The 22,317-nt window shown below is 46.2% G+C and overlaps 1 protein-coding gene across 2 annotated transcripts in view; it reads right to left on the bottom strand.

The window, feature by feature from the left end:
* The window catches only part of MDGA2 (MAM domain containing glycosylphosphatidylinositol anchor 2), a 379,533-nt gene that overhangs the window by 172,136 nt on the left and 185,080 nt on the right, over positions 1–22,317 (bottom strand). For both annotated transcript variants that reach the window (XM_083434972.1, XM_083434973.1), the window contains exon 3: positions 12,173–12,347. In XM_083434972.1, the coding sequence (XP_083291098.1) occupies positions 12,173–12,347 (175 nt within the window). The remainder of the gene's footprint in view (positions 1–12,172; positions 12,348–22,317) is intronic.

Raw genomic sequence — 22,317 nt, 5'->3', positions numbered from 1 at the left:
CAGTCAGTAGCTTGTAATTCTCATTTGTTTACAGGTGATGTGTTCCTTTTTTAAATAAAAAAAAAAATCAGGTACACTTTCCTCATGTTAGCTCAGCATTGTGCAGAGCTATATCATAGAATTGCAGAGTTATGAGAGACCCATAGGGTCATCCAGACCAACCCTTTGCCATCAGTTTGGGTGTTCAGAGAGAGCGTGTTCTCCCTGAAAAGAGAGCACGTGTTGCGGACGGGTCCGCTGAGTCACCCCTCTGTTGCCAGGCAGGGTGGTTAAACTGACCCCTGGCAATTGATTGGTGGGGCTGGATTGCTGGGGGAAATTGTTTGTTGCAATTTGGTGGGAGGGATCGGAGCTTTTGAATTCAGGACATGCAGCTTGCCATTTAGTTTTTGCCCATTGCGTAGCAAATCGTCACAATCTGTAAGGTTGCGGTTAGGCATTGGTTATCAATTGGTTGGAGGAGGGGTAAGGATTGGCTGGGCCTGCCCCTCCAATGCTGCTGCGGAAGGGAATTCCGTTAAAGGAATCCAAGGGCTTGCCACGATTTCGTCCGAATCCCTGAAATGGGACCAGGGCCAGCAAGCCCCAGGAAGCATGCGGGTGAGTGCTGAGGGTCTGTGACTCAGCTCCTTCGCTCCCCAATACAGTGGTGCCCCGCAAGACGAATGCCTCGCAAGACGGAAAACCCGCAAGACGAAAGGGTTTTCCGTCTGCAGAGGCACTTCGCAAGACGAATTTCCCTATGGGCTTGCTTCGCAAGACGAAAAATGACGGAAAAAAATTGATTTTTTCCCCCGCTCCAAAACCCCTTATTCTGAATCGCTAAGCTGCTAAAAGCATTTTAGCAGCAAAACCGCTAATCTCCCAAGCGTTAAAAAGCCGTTTTTAGTCCTTAAAATGTCAATAGCGCTAATAGCGCTACTCCGTCAATGGGCTTGCTTCACAAGACGAAAAACCCGCAAGACGAAAAGACCCGCGGAACGGATTCTTTTCGTCTTGCGAGGCACCACTGTATGCATTATTATTTTTTAATCCCCTTAAAAATGCACCAGCATTAGAGTGCGAATTTGTCCTAAAATGCACTTCTTCTTTTTTTGCTAAGCATTTCCCCAATTTAAGGCATTTTGGTACATTTGCTTCACTGACACCTGCATTTATTTTTTATTTTTTGCAGACATTGCACTGCACAGTTCGGAGAAGTGAATGTTGCGAAGGATGCACCTAGGCTGGCAAGCCGTTGCAAGAAGAGGGCTGGTTGCTGGAGAAATGCTAAACCAGGCATTTCCCTTCAGAGACTGGGCTCGGTTTGCAATCAGCAGTTCCTGCTACCTCCCTCGCTGCAAGGGAGCACAAATCTCAGGCGTTGCACTCCCCAGGATGTGGGTGGGGGAACATATAAGATAATAATATTGGCATTTCAGGAAAATGCCTTTCTGTGCTTGGGGGATGAACAAGGGGGAGGGAGAGAGAGAGGGGGAGAGAGAGAATCCATCTCTGTATTACAACCCTTTCTTTATTTGTTATGGTGGTAATTGGTTCTCTGAGGAGCAAGAGGCTGGGAGCCAGAGATGTTGCGGATCGTTGTGAATCAAGATGCCAGCAGCTGCTCTCCTTTCCTGCCTCTGCTCTGCCTCCAACATCGTGCAGGACCCTCAGAGACCCTGGAGAGGAAGAGAGTTCCTTTGTAGTCCCAGATCTAGACTCTGTACTGTGCTTAAGAGCTTTAAAGGTAAAGGTACCCCTGACCATTAGGTCCAGTCGTGGCCGACTCTGGGGTTGTGCGCTCATCTCACGCTATAGGCTGAGGAAGCCAGCGTACAGCTTCCGGGTCATGTGGCCAGCATGGCTAAGCCACTTCTGGCAAACCAGAGCAGCGCATGGAAACACCATTTACCTTCCCGCCAGAGTGGTACCTATTTATCTACTTGCACTTTGACATGCTTTTGAACTGCTAGGTTGGCAGGAGCAGGGACCAAGCAACGGGAGCTCACCCCGTCGCGGGGATTCGAACTGCCGACCTTCTGATCGGCAAGCCCTAGGCTCTTTGGTTTAGACCACAGCGCCACCCGCATCCCTCTTAAGAACTTTACTTATTTATTTACAGTGTGTTACAGATGTTATGGGGGGGGCACATGTTTAAAGTTGTTAAATGTTACAAATATTATGCATAGAGGTATCATTTTGACTTGACAGCTCAGGGAAGTTACCTAGCTTTAAAAATCATATAAAATCAACTCTTTTGCCAGTTTCCTTCAAACCACCGCCAATTTGCTTCATTGGCCAGGGACTTGGAAACCACTCGGCCCCCACCATAATCCCTCAAGCGAGAGGTCACATACTCACAGGAAGGTACTCGTAGGTGTCAATTGCTGGGCAAAGGCACTTGCCCAGGTGGCAGACTATGCAAACCAAAGTTCTGTTGTCCTTTTGCAGTAGGTGCTTCGAATGTACTTCCCAATACATATCCTGTATCTGCCTGTTGCCCCAACACATTCCTCCTATGTTAATCATGTATAAAGATAAAGGTAAAGGGAATCCTGACCATTAGGTCCAGTCCTGACCGACTGGGGTTGCGGCGCTCATATTGCTTTATTGGCCGAGGGAGCCGGTGTACAGCTTCCGGGTTATGTGGCCAGCATGACCAAGCCGCTTCTGGCAAACCAGAGCAGTGCATGGAAACACTGTTTACCTTCCCACCGGAGTGGTGCCTATTTATCTACTTTCACTACTTGCACCTTGATGTGCTTTCGAACTGCTACGTTGGCAGGAGCAGGGACCGAGCAATGGGAGCTCATCCCGTCGCAGGGATTCGAACCGCCAACCTTCTGATCGGCAGGTCCTAGGCTCTGTGGTTTAACCCACAGCGCCACCCGCGTCATGTATAACCCTCCCCTTTTCTGATGTAGAAATTATGTAGTGATGATGCTTAATGAACTGTATGCTGGGATAAGACAGAAGCTTCTAAAAGTCCTTGTCACCCCATCCTCGGGGTTCAAAATTCCTCTTTGAACCTGTTGCGCAATAAACTTTGGTCTACAGCTCTTTGCTCCCGTTGGTGGCTGGACTCCTTCCTTTATTCCGTAGGGACCCGTGGGCTCTGCCTGACCAGCTGGGTGACTGAGCAGCCTCGTGCCTAGATTTTCCATAACAAGCGTCATAGTGTAGGGCAGGGGTCAGCAAACTTTTTCAGCAGGAGGTCAGTTCACTGTCCCTCAGACCTTTGGGGGGGGGGGAAACTATGTGCCAAAACCATCCTCTGCTACCACTTCTTGGGATTTATGACACTCTGGGGTTGCCCAGAGGCCCCCTCAGTCTCCCTGACCTTTCTGAGCGTCCTCCCAGTAAGCACAATTCTGGAACGGCTCATCCCTTCATTCCAGTGTGCTCTTCAGCAACATCTCCCAGATGAAAGATGCAAGCTAATCTTCTGGCATAGCATAGCAAGAAGAATGGGCCATCCGTACGTATTCATTTACACTATATACAGACAGAGAATCATGGCGCTCTCTCTCAGTCAGGTCCAAGAGAGAACAGGCACAGACAAAAATGAAAGAACAATACAAAGCATATACAGATAGGACAGTATCCTGTTCTCACGCTTCTTCTCAGATAGTGAATTACACCAGTCACAAAACACAGCCTCGGAGGAGTGATTTGCTAACATTGCCATGATTATGACCCGCATTTTGGGCAAAAACCTTTATTGGGACCAACCCCAAAGTTGCCCAAATGTGATTTTTTGGGGGGAGGGGGGTGTTCCCTAATACATCCATGCTGCTTCCTTTGCGTTTTACGTGTTGACGGTTCTTATTTCTCTCGTAAGGTGGGGTGGCGGGCTGAGGTAAGCGCGCCATTTCTGTCAGCCCTGGAGAGCATGTGCGCCTGCGTGAGTGAAGGGAAAAGCCATTGGCCACGCTAAGTCAGGCCGGTGCTGCTCAAGTAAAAACGTTCTTTTCCCCGCATGAGGGAAGAAGAAGAGTTTGGATTTCATATCCTGCTTTATCACTACCCGAAGGAGTTTCAAAGCGGCTAACATTCTCCTTTCCCTTCCTCCCCCACAACAAACACTCTGTGGGGTGAGTGAGGCTAAGAGACTTCAGAGAAGTGTGACTGGCCCAAGGTCACCCAGCAGCTGCATGTGGAGGAGTGGGGAAGCGAACCCAGTTCACCAGATTACGAGTCTACCAGTCTTAACCACTACACCACGCTGGCTCTCTGGAAGATGAGGTGGCAGTGGCTATTTACCTTTCCATGGCTGGCACCGTGTAGCTAACGAGAAGCTTCCCCAGGACAGTACAGAACTGCTTAGGAGTGCAGCCACCCAAGCGCTCACCGCTTCCTCTGGATTCCCAGACCATCCGCGGGCCGGATCTGGAAGGCAATTGGGCCTGATCCGGCCCGCGGACCTTAGTTTGCCAATCCATGGTGTAGGGGGCTGCAGGGGAGGTTGCAAAGTTGTTAGAGGCACGAAATTTCAACGCTTGGTGCTGCCTCAACAACTTCTGTTGCTGCATCCTATTATTCTTAGAAATAAGAATTTGGAGAACTGTTATACAGGTGATATAATGAAATTAGTTAGAGGGGATTCAAGGAAGTCAGTTATCAATGTAAAGAGATTTAGGTATTTGAAGTAATAATTTTCCTTTGTGTTTAGTTTAGTTTATTGTAGTGTAATGTGTTTTTCTTTGTTGTGTGTTTCGTTTTGTCTTTTTTGTGATAAATGTGGAAAATCAATAAATGCACGTTGAATGCATGTCCATTTTGGAAAATGCATCTTTTTTTGTGATGTTGGATTAATTGGATAAAGGCAGATGGTCATTCAGCTAAAAATACATATTTAATTGCTTGAGAGTCCTAATGAATTTATTTTTATAGGGGTACTTGACTGCTTTCAAATCTTTGAAGCAGTGCAGAATTATTTTTAAAGTGTTTTCAAAAGACATATTAAAAGTTAAAGTGAAGCAGACAGTGGTGGCGGCTGCTAATAGTTGGAGTCCTGGACTAGGACCTGAGAGACCAGGGGTCAAACCCCATTCAGCCATGCATCTTAAGAAGCAGAGACATCACCTTGGCAACAAAGGTGGAATTGGCACTTTTACAGCTGCCACGTAATACCTTCATTGCATTTGTAAGAACGTAATGGTGACAGCAGTCACGAAATTAAAAGATGCCTGCTTCTTGGGAGAAAAGCAATGACAAACCTAGACAGCATCCTAAAAAGCAGAGATATCACCTTGCCAACAAAGGTCCGTATAGTTAAAGCTCTGGTTTTCCCAGTAGTGATGTATGGAAGTGAGAGCTGGACCATCAAGAAGGCTGATCGCTGAAGAATGGATGCTTTTGAATTATGGTGCTGGAGGAGACTCTTGAGAGTCCCATGGACTGCAAGAAGATCCAACCTCTCCATTCTGAAGGAAATCAGCCCTGAGTGCTCACTGGAAGGACAGATCCTGAAGCTGAGGCTCCAAGACTTTGGCCACCTCAGGAGAAGAGAAGACTCCCTGGAAAAGACCCTGATGTTGGGAAAGATGGAGGGCACAAGGAGAAGGGGACGACAGAGGATGAGATGGTGGGACAGTGTTCTCGAAGCGACCAGCATTAGTTTGACCAAACTGCAGGAGGCAGTGGAAGACAGGAGTGCCTGGCATGCTCTGGTCCATGGGGTCACGAAGAGTCGGACACGACAAAACGACTAAGCAACAGGGATGGAGGAAGAATTCAGTTCCATTTCCATGGAAAATCAAACTTACTTAGCGGTTCTTGACACAACATACAACAACAGGAGAACAATGTGCAGGACCTCAAGCTCTTTAGAGAAAAATGTGGCATATAAATGTTAATCATCATCATCATCATCAGGGCAAAAGGAATATGTACTGTTGGGAGGGTCCCTGTTGCTATAGAAGCAGTATATAATTTTATTTCTAACTTTTAGAAGACATCTGATGGCAGCCCTGTTTAGGGAAGTTTTTGTTTGAATGTTTGAAGTTTTATTCTGTTTCTAGTGTTCTGTTGGGAGCCGCCCAGAGTGGCTGGGGAAACCCAGCCAGGTGGGCGAGGTATAAATAATAAAATTATTATTATTATTATTATTAAGTTTAAAAACAAAAACGAAAGCATGTGCATCCCCCACTCCTGGCTGGCATGCAAGTCCTGCAATTTTAGTCACTTTGTAGGAATATTTGGCCGAGAGTTGCCCTTTCCTCCCGGAGGTCTTGTTATCATTCTTGCTGTGTTCAATTTTTGCTTCGTTTTTTTTACGCCGGGGTCTGTGGAAGGAGAGAACTGTCAAAGGCAGGCTAGGTGTGGAGGTGCAGGAGATGCCAATCAAGTTGTCAATCGGAATGGAGGGAGACTGGCTTGCCCTTTGGATGAAAGGGTCAGCCGTGTGCTCTGCATGAAGATCGCTTGACGCCTCGCTCCCTCCCTGCCCTGGGAAAGAATCGGGAGCCGCAAAGAGTTGTCCTGGCCTGGGGTGAAGGCTTGTAAACATCCTGCGTCCTCATCTTGCAAGCTGTTGGGATGCAAATGCGATTCACTCCTTGCAAGCCTGATGTTGGAAGCAGGCATTTCACGGGGGCCGTCGTGCAAGTCAGAAATGAACAAAACTTCTCCCTGTCATCGTAGTTACAGGTGGGGTGATGGGAGATAAGGATGCCTGCAAAATCCCCCCTATCCACACTTCTCCCCATATCAGTTGTTATAGGAATTCCAAGGTCTTATATATAAAAATAAATGTTCATAAATGTACAAGGCAAACACATACATAAGTATATAAACCACGTGTCTGAAATAGTACAGGAGAATAATCCTGAAGCCATTTTGACTCTCCCAAATGGACCTCAAATATTTCTCTGCAAGGAGGAAGGAAATGGGAAAAGCTTTCCAATTGTCTTTGGACTGTAGAGGCTTATACCTCCCTGCAAAGACAGTCTGGCAAGTATGGGTTAAGCTGAGCACACTCTCAATATGCCTAAGAGATTCAGGAACTAAGTATTTACCATCTCCAAGGAATGGCTACTCAGAGAAGGCAATCAGATAAGGCATGATCAGGTATCAGATAAGGCATGATCAGGTATCCCGGCAGACAGGAGAGAAACAACACACTCCAATTTCTGCTGGGGACCACCTCTTTCTGTGATGTATGTATGGTGTTTTGGGGGTGGTCTTGGGCTACAGGGTGGCAATTTCAAAAGTCTATATAAGGCCTTGCACACCAATGTTCTGGGTTCCTCTCCTCCCTCCTGCGTGTGGTGAGTGAGGACCCTGTTGCAACAGTTTAATAAAGATTATGCTTACTAGCTGTTTTGCTTCTCAGTATTCTCTGGTTGGTCTCTGTTATCTTCTCCTACCGATAAAGAACCTACTTAAGAACTCTATATGGGCTCTTAGATAAAGGAAAAAGGAGAAGTTTTTTTCTTACAACACAGAGAAAAGTTTTCCTCTGTCTCTCTACTAAGCCTAGAACTTGAAGCTGAACATTGGAAGATTCAGGACACATAAAAGGAAGTCCTTCTTCACACAGTACAGAGTTGGACTATGGAACTTGATGTAAACAAAATCTGCCCTTTCTCCCCCTTATGGGGTATCCAAGAGCCCATATAGAGTCCTTAAGTAGGTTCCTTATTGGTAGGAGAAAATAACAGAGACCAACCAGAGAATATTGGGAAGCAAAGCAGCTAGTAAGCCTGATCTTTATTAAACTGTAGCAACAGGGTCCTCACTCAGCACACACAGGAGGGAGGAGGAACCCAGAACAATGGTGTGCAAGGCCTTATATGTTGTTGTTGTTTAGTCGTCTTAGTCATGTCCGACTCTCCGTGACCCCATGAACCAGAGCTTGCCTTGGAAATTTCTTCTCAAAGCTTCTCCTTCTTAATGTCCATGGAGTTTTCATGCCAAAAATACTGGAGTGGTTTGCCAGATCCTTCTCCAGGTGGATCACATTTAGTCTAAACTCTTGGCTATGACTTGTCCGTCTTGGGTGGCCCTGCATGGCATAGCTCATAGCTTCTTGGAGTTATTCAAGCCCCTTCACCACGACAAGGCAGTGATCCATGAAGGGGAAGGCCTTATATAGACATTTTTAATTCCCTGGCCTGGAGCTCGACCACCCCTCCATATATCATACATACATCACAGAAGGGGTGTAACCTAAGACCACCCCCCAGATACCTACATCACAGAAAATGTGGTCTAAAACATAAATCTGAACGTTGTTTTTCCTGTTTGCCAGGTAATCTGATCATGCCTATTCTGATTGCCTTTCCTTATAGTCTGTCACCCATTAAAATTCCTGAGACAATGGGAAGGTTTCCTGACCCCCTCCCTCCTTGCAGGGAGAACATTTGGTCAGTTTGGGAATCAAAATGGTTTCAGGTCGGTCTTCCTGTGCTGATCTATGTACGTGCTTGTTTGGTGCACTTGGGTGGGCAGCGCTGTGGGTTAAACTACAGAGCCTAGGGCTTGCTGATCAGAAGGTTGGCGGTTCGAATCCCTGCGATGGGGTGAGCTCCCGTTGTTCGGTCCCAGCTCCTGCCAACCTAGCAGTTCGAAAGCATGTCAAAGTGCAAGTAGGTAAATAGGCACAGCTCTGGTGGGGAGGTAAACGGTGATTCCGTGCGCTGCTCTGGTTTGCCAGAAGTGGCTTAGTCATGCTGGCCACATGACCCAGAAGCTGTACACGGCTCCCTCGGCCAATAAAACGAGATGAGGGGTGCAACCCCAGAGTCGGCCACGACTGGACCTAATGGTCAGGGGTCCATTTACCTTTAAGACCTCAACATTCCTATCACAACTCCCTCCCACAGGAGGCAGCGATGGCCACCAAACTAGATGGCTTTAACAGGGGATTGGACAACTACATGGAGGAGAGAGGGGGCCAGTGATGGCTGCTAAGTATGGTAGCTCTGCTCTGTCTCCACCACCGAAGGCAGCCATGTTTCTGAATACTAGTTGCTGGAAACCACAGGAGAGGAGTGTTGCTCTTGTCCTCAGATCCTGTTGGCAGGTTTTTGAGAACCATATGCTGGACTAGATGGGCCCCCTCTGGTCTGATCCAGCAAAGCTGAAAAAATGTTTTCAGCAAAAAAATATATTTATTTATTGTGCACATCTTCATCTTCATCCATGCACACACCCTTTGTGGTACATTTCAGCCCCCCGTTCTTTGCACCTCTGTATTTTTTAAAAAGACGATCTGGTTTCTGATGCACGCCATGCCAAACAAGGAATCTCGGAGGGTGTAATGTTATGCGTGATCACACGCTTCATCCATCTGCCCTGACACTCGCCAGGAGCCTCGGCTATTATTCAGCATCCGAGCGCATCGGCAAAGCAGGCCAGGAAAGGGACGCAAATTAATCGAAGGGGCTGAACTTTTGCTGCAAACTGCCCATGCACTAATTCTGGGATAAATTTGAGAAACGATCTATGTTCCGACTGGCAGGAAGCTGGAACATAAGTCACAGGTCAGTAATGGACAAAACGCAGGGGAGGTGGTCATAACTCCTGGGAAAATAAAACCATAGAATTGCTTGACATTCTATAAATAGGAATTCAGTAAATAGAAATTTACCTGCTTGTGACTGGTGGGATAGATCAGCCAGTAGAGCATGAGTTTTTAATGCCTAATGCTAAGTTTTAGTTTTAATGTTTAATGTCTAAGTTTTTAATGTCTAATGCTGTATTGTTTTTAATACTCAGTTGGAAGCTGCCCAGAGTGGCTGGGGAAACCCAGCCAGATGGGCGGGGTATAAATAATAAATTATTATATATTATTCTTATATGAGACTCTCAAAATCAGGGTTGTGAGTTTGAGCCCCATATTGGGCAAAGGAGTCCTGCATTGCAGGGGGTTGGACTAGATGACCCTCGTGGTCCCTTCCAACTCTACAATTCAATTCTATGAATTCTTGGATTAGGAAGCACCAGATCAGTATACAGAAGATTTCAGGAAGGGCTTCCTTCTTCACAATGTACGAACTACCCTCTGCAAGACATCCTGGGAGCCAATGCAGATCTCTCAGGACCGGTGTTATGTGGTCTCCCAGTCACCAGTCTAGCTGCCGCATTCTGGATTAGTTGTAGCTTTTGGGTCACCTTCAAAGGCAGCCCCACATAGAGCGCATTGCAGTAGTCCAAGCGGGAGATAACCAGAGCATGGACCACTCTGGCAAGACAGTCTGCGGGCAGGTAGGGTCTCAGCCTACGTACCAGATGGAACTGGTAGACACCTGCCCTGGACACAGAATTGACTTGCGCCTCCATGGACAGCTGCGAGTCCAAAATGACTCCCAGGCTGCTCACCTGGTCCTTCATCGCACCTGTCCCACCACCAGGATCCGGGATCTATGCCATGGAGGCATGTTCTGTTTGCACTGAGGAGCCTTCAGTCTGGCAAGCCACCACCTGCAGCCTAAAGCGGTACAGTCCAGGATGGCTCTCTCCACGAGAACTCAGCCCTGATGACCTCGCTCGTAACCATTGCCCCATGCCAAGCGATTCCTGACCTTGGGTGTTTGCCAGGATCAGCCACGTAAGAAGATTAAGAAAACACACTCGCCATGCATCTGTTAAGACTCCTTTTGTTCGAAAGCTAGTCAACTTCTTTTCTGAGCGGAGAACAGAACCATGACTAGAATTCTTTCTTTTAAAAGATAAGACGACCATTTTTCCCCCCCATAAGCTGATTTTGCTTTATACAATGTAGATAATTCATCCTCCACTGGGTCAAATTTCCTTTCCAGGGAAAGTATAAAACGTTCCCCATCAGCACCCTCGGGTAGAGAGAGAGAAGAGATACCGGCAAATGCTTTGCGCATGCTGAGATCTTATATATCTGCCTTATACTGAATGTCTTTCCTATGACTTTCCTCATGCTGTGTGTGACTTAAAGCTGCAGAAGATCATAGCATCAGAACTGTAGAGTTGCAAATAATCCAAAGAGTAATTTTGTGCAGCCCTGTGCAATGCAGGCCAAAAGGGTGGAATGCATTTTCTTCCAGGATAGCTAGTTCCCCATATCTGAGATTCCTGCATTGTAGAGGGTTGGACTAGATGACCCTCGGGGTTCCTTTTAGCTCGACAGTTCTATGATTCTATGTGTCTATGAACTGTGATATGAAAAGGCACTCAATACACAAACGGTGTATATAACCATTATTGTTTGGTGAAATGACTAAAAGTGTATCAGCAGTGTGTTGACAAAATAGTAAGGCCATTGGCTCACTTATCCACATGTGGTGGCCATGCCCCAAAGTATTTCTGTTTGGGGAAAAGGGTCTTTCATGAAGCAGGCCTTATCACAAAACAAGACATCCCTTTGTTTCCTAAAATAGCACTTCTGTCATATTACAGTGGTACCTCGGGTTAAGCACTTAATTCGTTCTGGAGGTCTGTTCTTAACCTAAAACTGTTGTTAACCTGAAGCACCACTTTAGCTAATGGGGCCTCCTGCTGCTGCTGCGCCACAGGAGCACAATTTCTGTTCTCATCCTGAAGCAAAGTTCTTAACCTGAAGCACTATTTCTGGGGTAGCGGAGTCTGTAACTGAAGCGTATGTAACCTGAAGCGTATGTAACCCGAGGTGCCACTGTATTCAGAAACTGCTGAACAACTTTCCCACAAGGATCTCATTATTCACCAAATGGCTACAGCACAGTATACTATTGCAAGGGATTGGGATTCCCTAAATGCAGACCTGTTTGAGATCTGGACCTCACAACTCTGAAATGCAACATTACTAGACAAGCCTACAGACCATGTCCGAGAGAGTGGCATAAACGAGAAAACCACTACTTTTCAATCTACCTGCCACAGTTTTATTACATGTGCAACATTGGCAGAACGTGCTTATTGGTGCTCACCAACACATGACAACTTATGGAACAAGACCTTTGTCTAGAACCAGTTAAATGCAATAAAATAAACATTTAGTGCTTTTGTTGGGCGTGGGATTGTTGAATATTGGTTGTTGCTTCTCGCATAAATAAGTGGAAACAATAAAATATTTGGACAACATAAATTGTTGCTTTCAAACGCTAGCAAACTCTGCCGGCCACCTGCCTGGCACCCTGCCTGGTCAACCCCTCTCTTCCCTCCAGGATGCCAGCCATGGCACTTTGACGCTCAACCGCAACAGAGAAAAGGGCTTTCAGAAGCAGGTACTTACAGTACACGTCGACCCTGATCGATTTGATGGCTGGCGAGCCCAAACCATTCTCTGCCTTGCAGTAATAGCGGCCCCCTTGATGTCGCTGGATGTTGGCGATCCTCAACGTCTCGTTGAAGACACTGGAGTCTTGAAACCGGTCAGAGGCACTTCCTGCTGTTTTGGTCCACCTGATCTGAGCAAGCATCAAAACAGATTGTTACTTTAGCATGCCCATTTGTGTTGTGGAGCGAGGGCTGCTTTCTGAAGACACAGAAAAAGAGAGACTCTGCCCTTAACAACTTGGGGCCAGTTTACCTTGAGAACACCTTGCTCTGTATAAGGCAACCCTGTTTAGGGAAGCTTTTAATGTTTGATGCATTACTGTATTTTAATATTTTGTTGGAAGCTGCCCAGAGTGGCTGGGGAAGCCCAGCCAGATGGGCAGGGTATAGATAATAAATTATTATTATTATTATTAGTCCACTTGACTGCTTTGATCTGAGGAACAGGCACTGTCATAAGTGTCACAAAACACCCATTTACATTTGTAAGAAATTCATCTCTTAGTGTTGCAGGACCTAGACTTGGGAACTCCCTGCCTATAGATATCGGGGTGGCAACTTCACTGTACTGTTTTCGGCACCTGCTAGAAATGTTTTTGCTTCGACAAACCTACCTAGACATGCAGACATGTTGCTATATGTTTAAATCTGTTTCTAGCTTACTGCTGTATAGCCTGTGGCTATGGGAGAAGGAGGACCTTTTGAGGGCTTTGATGTTGTCACCAGGACTGGACAATGTCTCGATACATCATCCAATCCCATGATAATGGTTTCGCAATACTCAACAAGGCGATACATCATGATGTGTGCACATGCTGTGTAGAAACGTGTGATGCGGGGAAAACTGTGAAGCCGTAAATCACTTCTCTCATGATTCGCACCACCTCTAGTGCCCTGGAATATTAAATGACGGTTGCAAAAATATGTGAACACAAATCAGTTTTAGACCCCTAAGTAGTAGCAGTTGCCAAGACATTACCCCATTAGGTCCATCCTTATTTCAGACATTGTGATATATTGATATATTGTGCTGTTTAGTCGATGATATATCACAATGTTGAAAACCAGGCATTGCCCAGCCCTAGTTGTGTCCCCTCCAGGTTCTATATAGGTGTAAATAAACCAAATATATTGTGAAGACCCCACGATCTCGCTGTGACTTATTCCCAAAAGGAAACACAAACTCTGGCTGAGCCCCTCGAACTCCTGGAATCTCGCACTGCTCAGAGATTGGGGTGGCATGCAACCATAGGAAGAAGCTGCTGGCAGACCCTCCAAGTGTCCCTATTTTCCAGGGATTGTTCCGGGTTTACAGAAGCCGTCCTGGTTTCTGATTTGACCCGAGAATGTCCTGCTTTTCCTTAGGATGTCCCTATTTTCACCATAAAGAAGACTGATCATCAAAGATTGATGCTTTTGAATTCTGGTGCTGGAGGAGACTGTTGAGAGTCCCATGGACTGCAAGAAGATCCAACCTGTCCATTCTGAAGGAAATCAGCCCTGAGTGCTCACGGGAAGGACAGATCCTGAAGCTGAGGCTCCAATACTTTGGCCACCTCATGAGAAGAGAAGACTCCCTGGAAAAGACCTTGATGTTGGGAAAGATAGAGGGCACAAGGAGAAGGGGACGAAAGAGGATGAGATGGTGGAACAGTGTTCTCGAAGCGACCAGCATGAGTTTGACCAAACTGCGGGAGGCAGTGGAAGACAGGAGTGCCTGGCGTGCTCTGGTCCAGGGGGTCACGAAGAGGCGGGCACGACTAAATGACTAAACAACAGCAATTTTCATTGGAGAAATGTTGGAAGGTATTAAGTTATCTGACTTCTGAGCTGTCTGAAGGCAATCCTGTAGAGGAAAGGTTTTTTAATGTGTTGGAAGCTGCCCAGAGTGTCTTGGGCAACCCAGTGAGATGGGCAGGGGAAATGTTGGAGGATATGCCTGCCGGATCTAGTCCAGCATCCTGTTCTCGCAATGGCCAACCAGATGCCCCTGGGAAACCTGCAAGCAGGATTAGAGCACAAGAGCAACTCTCTTCTCCTGTGGTTTCCAGCAACTGATGTTCAGAAGCCTGCTGCCTCCAACCCTGGAGGCAAACTATAGCCATTGTGGACTGAGTTGAGTCCAGCCCTTATATTCTACCTACCCTACTTTTCGCTCCGTAAGACACACTTTTTTCCTCCTAAAAAGTAAGGGGAAATGTTTGTGCGTCTTATGGAGCGAATGCGTGGTCCTGTCTTACTCTATCTGAATAGAAAGACTAGACTTTATTTGCATAGCCAACAGGCCATAGCATCAAAGGACAAACACCAACAGAAATACATTACAAATATAATTAAAATCTTGTGACCTATTAAAACCCTAGGTAAATTAATAATCTCAGTACTTAAAACTTGGCAGAAGTAATAAAATAATAATAATAAAACATAATGATAATAATCATAAAAACCTAGGCGAGGAATCCGAGTGACCACACTGATATCATTCAGATACCAGCTCTCAGTCTCATTGCTCTCTCGATAAATTTGGCAACCTTCTCTGTTGTCGAGCTGTTCTGGTCGGCTAGAAGTGAGCACAATTTGGCTTCGCAAGAGCGGCCGGGGATGGCAGATAGGAGCGGCGTAATGGTCTCGTCCCTGAGATCTTTATATAGGGAGCAAGACAAGAGAACGTGTGACGCCGTCTCTACATAGCCAGCTCCACAGGGGCAGAGCCGGTTCTCAAATGGAATTTTTTGATATCTACCTTCAAGAACAGCTGACGGTAACATATTTAGTCTGGCCAGTGTAAAGGCCCGCCTAAGTTTTGGAATGGTTAAGGTAGACAAATAAGGTGCCCGAAAATCAAAATGGGAGGGGGGCAGATAAGCGTACCAAGCACTAAATTTCTTAATATAGGCCAGATTATTCTGCTGCTCAATATCCTTCAAGCGCTGATTGATAATGGTTTTTGCCTTGGGGAGACCCATTTTCAGGAGATGCTGTGCTTGTAGGCCACATGTAAGTAGTTTTTGATGCACTACTTTGGACCACCGACTTCTATGAGCATCTCGTGCTACTAGAGGTAATAGTCCAGATGGGTTTAAATTTAAACGAAGCCAATAGTTGAATGTTCTTATCCAGGTCCGGGTCTCGACGGAGAGGAGGCCGGTCTCCAGCCGTAGGGCCGCATTTGGTACGCATGATGGAACGGCTAGAATCTGTCTTAAGAATTTAGACTGGACCGTTTCAAGTGTGCGGCAATGATTTCCCGTCCAGATTTGGGCCCCGTAGAGTAGTTGTGCCAAGGGTTTTGCTTGAAAGACCTCCAAAGCTGCTGGGATATGTCTGCCCCCCTTCGTAAAGTAAAAGCGAGACAGTATTTTGACGCTTTGGGATGCTTTTTCCCTAGCATATTTATGGTGGGCCTCCCAGGCCCCTGTTGACTGGAAAAGTACTCCGAGGTATTTGAAAATTTTGACCTGTTCTATTGGCTGATTGTCCATCTCCCATCTGTGATGTCTGTGTCTCCTAGCGAAGACCATGACTTTAGTTTTTTGGTGATTAACCACCAATTGATCTCTCCTGCAGTGAGCTGAGAATTCTCTTAGTAGCCTGGTGGTCCCTGGAGCCGAATTGCCCAGGGGCAAAAAGCAGATCGTGCTTTTTTTTTTTTAGAAAGAGGGAAGGGGGTGTTGAAACAAAGCCGCTGAGCAGCTGATCGGCAAGTGATCGGGAGGGAGATAAGGGATGCTAGCAATAAAGGAGGCTGCCTGGGAGCGGGGAGGTAAAGACAACAAACTTGCACAGAGAGGAGACAGGAATACTAAAACAAGCAATGAGAGAAATTAGAAGAAGAGGAGGAGCAAAAAACTGCTCCAGCTAAGGAAAAGACGCTAAGGCAAACAAGAGGGAAGTGGGTGTTTAAACGAAGTTGCTGAGCAGGTGGTCGGCAAGCGACCAGGAGGGAGATAAGGGATGCTAGCGATAAAGAGGCTGCCTGGGAGGGGGAAGGTAAAAGCCCATGGATCCTCAGGATTTTTGCATTGGGTCACCCCAAATTCACCATCAGATCACATAGCATGTCCATGGCTACAGCCTGCACCCAAAAAATCACACATCCACTGTTTCGTGGGGCTGCAATGGCGCAAAAACGTAGTTACAAAGCACGGATCCACACGGATCCTGAGGATTTTTGCATTGGGCTACCCCAAACTCACTGTCAAATCACATATCATGTCCATGGCTACAGCATGAACCACAAAAATCATACATCCACTGTTTCATTCAGAATATTTTTTTTTCTTGTTTTCCTCCTCTAAAAACTAGGTGCGTCTTATGGTCAGGTTCGTCTTATGGAGAGAAAAATACAGTATATCCTCAGGAAGTCAAGATGGTGAACAAGTCACAATGCAAATATCAATGAACCTATATAATTCAATTTTCAAACCCCATCATAAAAAGCAATAAAGTAAGAAGCACAGCAATAATGATATTCAAACTAGTATACGTTGCTAGCCATAGATGTTCAAACATTTCTGCTAAACCTCTCATCTGCATCTAATTGTCTGCTTTCTGGAGATGTTGAAGAACACTGTCTGCAAATCACCACATATTTAAGCACACACAATAATCTTAGGGAAAAGGTTTCGGAAACTGTAAAAAAACCAAAAACCCACCCATTTATTTTCCAACAGAGATGAAAGCCATTTTCACAGCATCCAAGTAGAATCTGTACACTTCAGCCAATATCCTGCCTATTTTTAATATCTCAGCTAGACAAGGGAAGGAAAAGAACAGAAGGAGATGGCAGGCAGGGGCAGGCATGAGGTTTCTTGTTTATTTCATGAAATTATACGCTGATGAATTCTGGAGGGGAAACTTCAATTCAGTTTACAAAAAAGACAAAATAAAATAATATTATCAGTAAAAAATTTAGAGCCACAATTCAAAACTTACAAATAATAAAAACGTGATAGAACAGACTAAAAGAAATTAAAACACATAGAAATTTTCTAAGCATCTGGATTAGGTTTGTCCGCCAAAAAGAATAAAGAATATCATGAGGCAGGGAGTTCCAAAGTTCCAGTGCTGCCACACTAAATATTGTTGTTGTTGTTGTTTAGTCGTTTAGTCGTGTCCAACTCTTCATGACCCCCTCGACCAGAGCATGCCAGGCACTCCTGTCTTCTACTGCCTCCCTCAGTTTGGTCAAACTCATGCTGGTAGCTTCGAGAACATTGTCCAACCATCTTGTCCTCTGTTGTCCCCTTCTCCTTGTGCCCTCCATCTTTCCCAACATCAGGGTCTTTTCCAGGGAGTCTTCTCTTCTCATGAGGGGGCCAAAGTCTTGGAGCCTCAGCTTCAGGATCTGTCCTTCCAGTGAGCACTTAGGGCTGACTTCCTTCAGAATGGATCGGTTGGATCTTCTTGCAGTCCATGGGACTCTCAAGAGTCTCCTCCAGCACCATAATTCAAAGCATCAATTCTTCGGCGATCAGCCTTCTTTATGGTCCAGCTCTCACTTCCATACATCACTACTGGGAAAACCAGAGCTTTAACTATACGGACCTTTGTTGGGAAGGTGATGTCTCTGCTTTTTAAGATGCTGTCTAGGTTTGTCATTGCTTTTCTCCCAAGAAGCAGGTGTCTTTTAATTTCGTGACTGCTGTCACCATTACGTTCTTACAAATGCAATGAAGGTATTACGTGGCAGCTGTAAAAGTGCCAATTCCGCTGACTGAAGCAGCTTAGAGGGCACATGTCGGGTAAGGAGATCTTTCAGGTAAACTGGTCCCAAGTTCTTAAGGGCTTGGTATACTAATAGTAACGCCTTGAACTCAGCCCAGTAGCAAATCAGCAACCATAGTAGATCTCTGAGCACGGGTGTTACAAGAATAATAATAATAATAATAATAATAATAATAATAATAATAATTTATTATTTATACCCCGCCCATCTGGCTGGGTTTCCCCAGCCACTCTGGGCAGCTTCCAAAAGAATATTAAAATACTGTGATACATCAAACATTAAAAGCTTCCCTAAACAGGGCTGCCTTCAGATGTCTTCTAAAAGTCTGGTAGTTGTTGTTCTCTTTGACATCTGGTGGGAGGGCATTCCACAGGGAGGGCGCCACTACCGAGAAGGCCCTCTGCCTGGTTCCCTGTAACTTGGCTTCTCGCAGTGAGGGAACCGCCAGAAGGCTCTTGGTGCTGGACCTCAGTGTCCGGGTAGAGCGATGGGGGTGGAGACGCTCCTTCAGGTATACTGGACCGAGGCCATTTAGGGCTTTAAAGGTCAGCACCAACACTTTGAATTGTGCTCGGAAACGTACTGGGAGCCAAGACCCGTCAGCAATTGTTTATTTTTATTTACTGTATTTTAAAATGATTCTTTATTACAAAACCATTTACACAGAACGTAAACAAAACAAAAAACAACATAGACACTGACTAACAACACCTCATTTGACATTACATACCCTTTAACTTCCGATTCACCTCATTGTGCTTTTTATACCTTATACTAGTTTATGCGCACTTCATTTTTATGATTCTTTTCAGTTAATTATCAGGAAAAATGTTACTTTATGATTTCCTTGAACTTCAATCCAAATCTGTCAGGATTTATTACAGTACTTTTTAAGATATTAAGATGTTTGAAGATGGCTGTCCTGTCACCTATTCATAAGAGTAGGCAGTCTGCCCTTTCACAATCCCAAACATCTTGAAAAACCAACGAGCCCAAGAAGATCATGTCTACGTGCAACGATAGCTCCGCCATCTTGGAAACCAGCAGCACGCTCTTGACTTAGAAAGTGGTGCATTTTGCTGCAGGGTTTGTGGTCCATGTCTGCTTCAAAATGCCCTTCCAAATGCAAAGGGAGGCACTGCCAATGTCTTCCCAGAGCTGTCAGATCTCTCAGAGCTTGGAGTGGCAGCTGCCCCCATCCGTGCCACACTCGACAATACAAGCACCATCTGTCAGTCCGTCTAAAACCGAACAGATGTGTTCTGTCAAGAAAACTCGACGTACACGCGAGACAGCCAACCTTAGCACAGATATATTCCCCCCCCCCCATCTCAGACTGTCAGCATTTCTCTATTATTAAACTCCTGGCAATGAGGAGCTTTAAATCATTTGTACAAGGAATGTGCCACTGGATAAACGCATGATCGGAGGTCAAATTGATTGTTTTCTCCCTTCCCCTTCCTGCTTTCACATTAGAAAAGGCATCCTTCATTGCATTAATTCACGGGAGCCAGAATTTGGAATCATCATTGCGCCTTTTGAGATTAGCAAGCAAAGAAGGATGGAGCGAATCATATGGCATTTGATTTACCGTATATTTCTTTTTTAGAAAAATGTCCAAATGGAAGAAATGGGAAATGCATTCCAACCGCATGTTGGAGCTCACTTAAAATGTATAAAAAAAGAAGAGAGGAAGAGCACAAGTCATGATGGGCACTGGTGTAACGGAAGCTATGGGGGGCCGTGGCCCCGGGTGCAAAATTCTGAGGGGGTGCAACCAGGTGCCCCCACGCAGGTGCCAGCTTCTGTGGGAATCCCCACCTGGCAGAGCAGCCTAGGTCCACAGTGAGTGGGTGTGGATGGAGACAGACAAGGGGCAACCCCAGCACAGAAGAGCCCAGTGCTCCTCTCTGTGGGCATCAGGGGGATTTGCCCCCCAAGGGCCGTGTTGGCCAGCCAGGCTCCCCACTGTATGGGCAAGCAAGCAGTGCAACATGGCCTCGCTTGGCTCCAGTGGGGAGGAGCACAGGCAGCATCCGTGGCTTGCCTGCCCCGGGCACTGGCAACCCACAATACGCCACTGACAATGGGAAGATCAGGAGTTGCCTTGAATCAAACCACTGTTCCATCGAGCCCAGTGTTGTCCACTCTATCATGACCTGCAGTGGCTCTCCAAAGTTTTGCACAGACATCCCTTCCCTTTCCCAGAGATGCCATGGACTGAACCTGTGGCCTCTGCATGAAAAGTAGCCGCTCTACCACTGAGCCTTTGGATAGTCCCATGTCCTGGTCCACATGCCACACGAGCCACTGAAGAGCTCCAGATGATTGTTGAGGTCCCACCAGAAAAAGCTCCCCTTGTGCAACACACATGGTCTCCTTTGCAGAACACAGAAGTTTGAACTCCGCGATGAACCCCTGCAGCTACTTCTGATTCATTCCTACAGTTTGCCAGGCACTCTTCCCCATTAAATGCAAAGATGTAGCTTCTGCCGTGAGCCTTGTAAAGGAGGAGAATGATGAAATATCACTGTCTCCTATTGAACTTTTGCAAATTGCCACGTCTGCGCTCCACTTCCGCAGCCTGAAACAGCAGGCTGCTTAGCTTGCGAGGCACCAAAGACTCCCATTTAGCATATTTTGCTTGGGAAGGAGAGGATTGTTTGCTAATGCTGATAGGCTGACACCCGCAGCTGGCTTCATAACAGAGAAGAACCTCTAGGAAGGGAGGAGGCCCCGGCGCACCTTGCCCGTGTGGCAAATTACAGGTTTTACTGTAGACCCATTTGTAAATACTTGCAGGAGGTGGATTTAAATTTTTATTGTGCGGCAGGAAGTAACTTACTGGCCACCCACAGAGTCTGGAAAAATGTATAGGATGCAGATCTTCATTTGAAAGAAGGCAGCAGAGTAATGAATATGCAAGGGCAAGATGGAAACCTGCCTTCGTACCTTATTTCATATGCTAATAGCTGTGAGATGCAGAGAAAAGCAGCCTTGGTCATCTACAGCTTAGAACAAAAAATGGGAATATCAAACAGTTTGCAAGATAATCACCCGAGAGCAAGTCCCACAGTCGATAATAATGATAGTTTAAAGTAAAAGCCGGCATGATAGAAGTTTGCATGGAGAAGGGGGAGAGGGAAAAGTTTTTCTCCCTCTACCATAACAACAGAATTTGTGGACATGCAATGAAGCTGAAGGCTGGAGGATGCAGCACTTCAAGCAGTGGGAGAACTACCGTATTATACCTCCATAAGACGCACCTTTTTCCTCCTAAAAAGTAAGGGGAAATGTCTGTGCGTCTTATGGAGCGAATGCGTGGTCCCTGGAGCCGAATTGCCCAGGGGCAAAAAGCAGATCATGCTCTCTTTTTTGAAAGAGGGAAGTGGGTGTTGAAACAAAGCCGCTGATGGGCAAGCGGTCGGGAGCAAGATAAGGGATGCTAGCAATAAAGGAGGCTGCCTGGGAGCGGAGAGGTAAAGACAGCAAACTTGCAAGGAGAGGAGACAGAAAGACTAATGCAATGAGGAGAGAAATTAGAAGAAAAGGAGGAGCAAAAAACTGCTCCAGCTAAGGAAAAGACACTGAGGCAAACAAGAGGGAAGGGAGTGTTGAAAAGAAGCAGCTGATCGGTAAGGGATCGGGAGGGAGATAAGGGACGCTAGCGATAAAGGAGGCTGCCTGGGAGGGGGGAGGTAAAAGCTCATGGATCCTCAGGATTTTTGCATTGGGTCACCCCAGATTCACCATCAGATCACATAGCATGTCCATGGCTACAGCCTGCACCAAAAAAATCATGCACCCACTGTTCCATGGGGCCGCAATGGCGCAAAAACGTGGTTACAAACCACAAATCCACATGGATCTTCAGGGTGTTTGCATTGGGTCACCCCTAACTCACCGTCAAATCACATGTCTGTGGCCACAGCATGAAACACAAAAATCATGCACCCGCTGTTTCATACAGAATATTTTTTTTCTTGTTTTCCTCTAAAAACTAGGTGCGTCTTATGGTCAGGTGCGTCTTATGGAGCGAAAAATACGGTGACTCCAACAGTCGGCAGGGATGACTGCAAACCTGGTTGGCTTTGAAAGAGAATTAGGCAAATTTGTGGAGGAGAGGACTATTGGTGGCTCCCGGCCAACATGGCTCTGCTCTCCCTCCACAGTCAGAGGCAGCAAAGCTCCTGAAGACCAGTTGCTGGAAACCACAAGAGAGGGCTCTTGCGATGTTGTGCTTGTGAGCTTCACACTGGCATCTGTTTGGCCCTTGTGAGAAGAGGATGCTGGCCAGGGCCATAATAAATACCCACCCTGGACCCTCTCTCCTGAGACCCTCCGTCAAACTCTCCCATGGATCATAGAATCAT

This window comes from Podarcis tiliguerta (genome assembly GCF_965153285.1).
Source record: "Podarcis tiliguerta genome assembly, chromosome: 1".
NCBI lineage: Eukaryota > Metazoa > Chordata > Lepidosauria > Squamata > Lacertidae > Podarcis > Podarcis tiliguerta.
The sequence above is the reverse complement of the archived record's forward strand: the minus strand, read 5'-3'. Positions and strand labels throughout refer to the sequence as shown.